The 5,386-nt window shown below is 31.7% G+C and overlaps 1 protein-coding gene across 1 annotated transcript in view; it reads left to right on the top strand.

Moving 5' to 3' along the window:
• Positions 1 to 5,386, top strand: part of LOC106457545 (dual oxidase-like) — a 93,109-nt gene that overhangs the window by 39,866 nt on the left and 47,857 nt on the right. The window contains exons 4-5 of the mRNA XM_013916977.1: positions 1,373 to 1,577; positions 3,044 to 3,210. Coding sequence (XP_013772431.1) covers positions 1,373 to 1,577; positions 3,044 to 3,210 — 372 coding nt within the window. The remainder of the gene's footprint in view (positions 1 to 1,372; positions 1,578 to 3,043; positions 3,211 to 5,386) is intronic.

Below are 5,386 nucleotides of genomic sequence, written 5' to 3'. Positions count from 1 at the left end.
GTACCAGTTTAACGTTGAATTCTATTTATGATTTTAACCTAACTGTTATTTCCAAGTAAAAGTTTTAATCCCTGTGACAATTTGAATCGACATCCGGGCACACAAATATATGATCGGATAGTTTTTATAATTTTCACGCAGAGCTACACGAATGCTTACTGCGCATATTCGTCCTTATTTTTGAAATGATAAACTAGAGGAGATGCAGCTAGGTAGTCCAATCAGAGCCAAGTTCATGACAACCATCTGTAAGACAAGGTTGGCCAAGCAACGCACGTGTTCGAAACACTGGCATTACCTTGGCCATTGGGACTTGAATGGCCTTCATTGATATATATCGGAGGTTCTTTTTTACAGGAAAGTTTCTGTTATAGGAAAATCAAGATTCAACATCAATGGCATTTAATTGAATACTTCGTTTTCATGAAAATTAGAATTTAATTACTAAGTATAAAACCTAGGTTGTCAATCAGATTTCATTACATGACTAATGAGTCGCTGGGATTTAAGTCCTAAAGTATGCCGGGAAAGTTTTTATTTTTAAAAACATAGTTACACTAAATATATTAGACGGAGGAAGAGGTACAGATTGCACCTGACTTTCCCAGGTCAAAATAAAGACCTAAATCCCGATGAAGCAGAAACTAGATGTACTTCCGCAGGGTCCCCAAAAATGTTCTGTTTGAAGAGTAAATAAAACCAAAATTAAGAGTAACAAATATTTTTATTTCTTCCTTTTGAAGTTCACATGTCATGCTGTGTTGTAACCTATAGAGTGCATAATTTTTCTAGTGATTTATGGCATGCGCACGTTTTTCTGACGTCACGACAGTACAAACTGCAACGTTAAGCGTCCTTCATGTGACGTCACTTTATCGTCTACTGACTGACTAACATGAAACACACTACTGCAGGATGGTTAAAACAGGTGACCCCTCTCGGGGTAATTATTGATTTATTGAACAGCTTCATGTAAATTGCATCTACCTTCTCTCACTAGTTCTGGAGTCCAAAACGTCGTTTCCAAACTATAATGAAAGCAGGAGCAGTCCATATGAAACTGTGCCAACACACTGTCTATAACGTTCTTTAAAAGATCGTGCTCATTTGTTTGAAAATGACACTATTTTAGTAGAATATAATTTAAATCTATTTTAATTCAATTTGTACTCGTACAATCTGGCAGGACAAGTGAAATAACTTTTTGTATTTCCATAATCAGGTAGGATAAGTGAAAACATAAAATATTCTATACTTCCTGATTAATAAATGACAGTTTATTTATTATAACTTAATTGAACAGGATTAATTATTTAAAGTATTCGGTTTATTTTACTTGTGGTTTATTTACGAAATTAAATTTTTTCTCCAGATTAATTTGGTGACAAGCTGGATTGATGGTAGTTTTGTGTACAGCACCAGTGAAGCTTGGGTCAATTCCATGAGATCCTTCAAAAATGGAACGTTTCGTCGAAACAAAGACAACAATTATCCACCTAAAAACATCGAGAGGGCACCATTAATGAATTCCCCGCCAGCTAAGTACTTGGGAATGCTGAGCCCGGAAAGAATGTTTCGTATGTAAAACTTATTCTTCTAAATTACAATTTTGTGTACGTACGTAAAAAGTATTCTTGTAAATTACAATTTTGTGTACGTATGTAAAAAATATTCTTTTACATTATTATTTTGTGTACGTATGTAAAAAATTATTCTTTTACATTATTATTTTGTGTACGTATGTAAAAAATTATTCTTCTAAATTACTATTTTGTGTACGTATGTAAAAATTATTCTTGTAATTTACTATTTTGTGTACGTTTGTAGAATTATTCTTGTAAATTATTATTTTGTGTACGTATCTAAAAATTAGCATTGTAAATTACTATTTTGTGTACGCATGTAAAATTTATTCTTGTAATTTACTATTTTGTGTACGTTTGTAGAATTATTCTTGTAAATTACTATTTTGTGTACGCATGTAAAAATTATTCTTGTAAGTTACTATTTTGTGTACGCATGTAAAAATTATTTATGTAAATTATTATTTTGGGTATGCATGTAAAAATTATTCTTGTAAATTACTATTTTGGGTACGTTTAAACTTATGTTTGTGAAGTGAGTTATGTATTGAGTTGGGTTTTTACAAAAACAAAATTAATTTGATCACATTTTTTTTTCTCCTTTCGTGATTATCTTTAAGTCAGTAAAAATGTTAGACAAATTAAAATGTTCGTCTCCTCTGTGAGTCAGCAGTAAGTTTACGGATTTACAACGCTAAAATCTGGGGTTCGACTTCCCGCGGTGTACAGAGTGTATATTTAAGTTATTTTGTAGCTTACTCGAAAAAAATTGTAACAACAACAGTTTATATTTTCTATGATCCCACTTGGCTGTGAAAATATGAAATTGGTAGGTCGAACTTTAAAAAATCAATTCAACATTATTTGAACCCCAAATTGGGAGTTCCTTGAAAGGTGACAATCATACAAAAAAAAACTACTTCTCAATGAGAAGCAAAATAAGTACAATACTACAAGTATGGTCATGTATTACTTTGTTTGTTGTTAATCACATACTAGTACAATGGACAACTTGTGCTATACCAATTACAGGGATCGAACCCTTACATAAAACATGCGTAACTTCAAACTTCTTTTAAAAAAATTTACATTGTTGATAACAAAAACTATTATTTTTTAATTTAACATCTTTTTTGTGTTGATGTTGAAAGTATGAATCTACGATGAGGTGTAACTGGAAAAGAGACTCGAGTAGTATTGATTCCTAAGTTCAGTTAGTAAAGAACAATTAATTTTAATTAACTGTGAAGTATGTGTACAAAACTACTTGTTCTTCTTTATTGTTAGTTTTGAAAAAATGAAAGCAAAAAAAAAACAACAACAAAAAAAACACGTGAATAACAACACTGTTAACGTCAGATAGTAGTTAAATGTACATCTTGATTAGGCTTATATGAGGCTTTGTGGCATGCTACCCGAGAAAAAGTACTATTTCTGATGAGTTTGTTCGTATTTGTTAGTTGTTGGGGATCCTAGAAGTAATCAGAACCCAGCTCTCTTAGCGTTTGGAATCCTCTTTTTTCGATGGCACAATGTCCTGGCTTCTAGAGTTCATAAGGAACACCCAGACTGGTCAGATGAAGAGATTTTCCACAGAGCCAGACAATGGGTAATTGCCAGTATGCAAGTATGTGGCAGTTATTATATTTATTTTATAATAAAAAATACCGCAGTGTGAGTAAACTTAACAGAGATTAAAAAAATTCCAAAGAAATGCATGTATTATTCTTAAATGCACGTATACGCACGAATGCAGTTTTTTTAGAAATAGGTCTGAACTTAAGTTGTCATAAAGTTAAGAAAATAAAACTTTTAAGACGGCGTGATTGGGTAATGAAAAAACTTGTATTAGCCTCATGTTTTGTTGTGTTTTTATCTTTATACAGTAAATTATTCTGTACATTTTTGTAAGACTGTCCCAGTCTCATTTTTAGATATTTACTGTGTATCATTAAACATTAGTTTCTCTTTAAACATCTGTGTTATTTAAAATGTACACTAGTTTCGTCTTAACCTTAAAAAAAGGACCATGTGTTATAATAACTATTTTCTGGTAATTCAATTAATTTTGTTTGCCGCAGGCCTAAAATATACGTATCAGATTGAACTAAGTAAACTGTATTTTTAGTACTCAATAATTATACTCATCTAGAGGAAACTACAGCTGCGTAACAGATTAAACTAAGTTTGTCTTGCTTATTACTTGTCAGGGAATTTACTTATCCAAACGGAACTACCGCTGCGTAACATACTAAAATAAGTCAATTTTGCTTGTTACTCGTCAGGGATTCTGCTCATCCAGAGGAAACTACAGCAGCGTAACAGATTAAACTAAGTCAGATTTGCTTGTTACTCATCAGGGATTTTTACTCATTCAGAGGGTTTTTTTGTTTTGTTTGAAGTTAAATACAAAGCTACACAAGGGGCTCTCTGTGCTCTGCCAACTACGGGTATCGAAACCCGGTTTCTAGTGTTGTAAATCCGCAGACATACCGCTGTGCCGCTGTGGGACTCATTCAGAAGGAACTAAAACTAAAGTAAAATTAAAATACATAAAAAAAATATATATATATAATGCATGTATTATTCTTAGAGTGGCCTTAGCAATAGGTCTGTGTTTAGAAATAGATCAGATCTATGACCTAATTGGCGGTTAAATTGTGAAATTGGAAGATGGAGCTTAAAAATTAATTCAATATTATTTGAGTCCCAAATTGGAAGTTTCTTGAAAAGTGACAATTATATAAAAAGCTACTTTTTGATAAGATATAAACTAATACAACGGTTGTGGCCATATATTAGTTTATTGTTAAGCAGAAGTCTATACAATGCGCAACTTGTGCTGTACCCACCAAATGGATCAAAACCTTACATGCTGGGAGTGAAACACGTGACATTGATGTATAGCACATCTCTTTATATTCTCTTCATAAATTAAACTACAGAAAATATTATATAGTGACCTCTGTAGTCAGGTTTTTTCCTTTGAAAGCATGATGTAATATTTTAGAATATAGATGATCGTGAGGAGCTAAAAAAACAACAAAAAACTGGGCCATTCCAAATGTCAGTATTTGCTGCTTATCAAAGATTTCACCAACTAATGTGCTAAGACTGACTTTCTTCTAAAAGGAGATATAAGATGTTTACGTAGATCTCATTTTATTTACGTATTTGTTAGTCGCTGCTTGTAACTAATTTAAAAAATACTTTAAAACGCTCAAGTAATATTACCTAGTGCTTAAAGAACAGTTATCGCATTGTTGATGAGTAAACGAATTACAAATATTAAGTGATATTACTTAGTGCTTAAAGTACCGTTATCACATTGTTGATTTGTAAACAACAGAACTGTGAATTACAAATAATATATAACATTAATTGATACTTAAAGCACCGCTATCGTATTGTTGACGAGTAAACAAAGAACTACGAATTATAAATGTTAAATAACATTAGTTAGTGCTTAAAACAGTGTTACCACATTGTTGATTAGTAAACAAGAGAACTGTGAATTACAAATATTCAAGTAACGTTATTTTATTGCAAGTTACAGCTTTTACGGTAAGGAAGAATATTTTTTAGAACAGTTACGTTTCGTGCGATCATGCTCAAGTAATACAAGTTTTAATGGTAAAAAAAAGGTTTTCTAAAAATAATCTTCCTTACTGCAAAAGCTGTAATTTGTAGGGGTGCGTATCTCATCATAGTAGTCGATACGATACGTATTTAGATACAGAAGTTTTACCAACTGTTTGTTACAAAGTTTGACAGTCTTGTCTGTAATTTATTATCTATATTAC

This window comes from Limulus polyphemus, unplaced genomic scaffold (assembly GCF_000517525.1).
Source record: "Limulus polyphemus unplaced genomic scaffold, Limulus_polyphemus-2.1.2 Scaffold344, whole genome shotgun sequence".
Lineage (NCBI taxonomy): Eukaryota > Metazoa > Arthropoda > Merostomata > Xiphosura > Limulidae > Limulus > Limulus polyphemus.
Note: the sequence above shows the minus strand (reverse complement) of the source record. Positions and strands in the feature narration are given on the sequence as shown.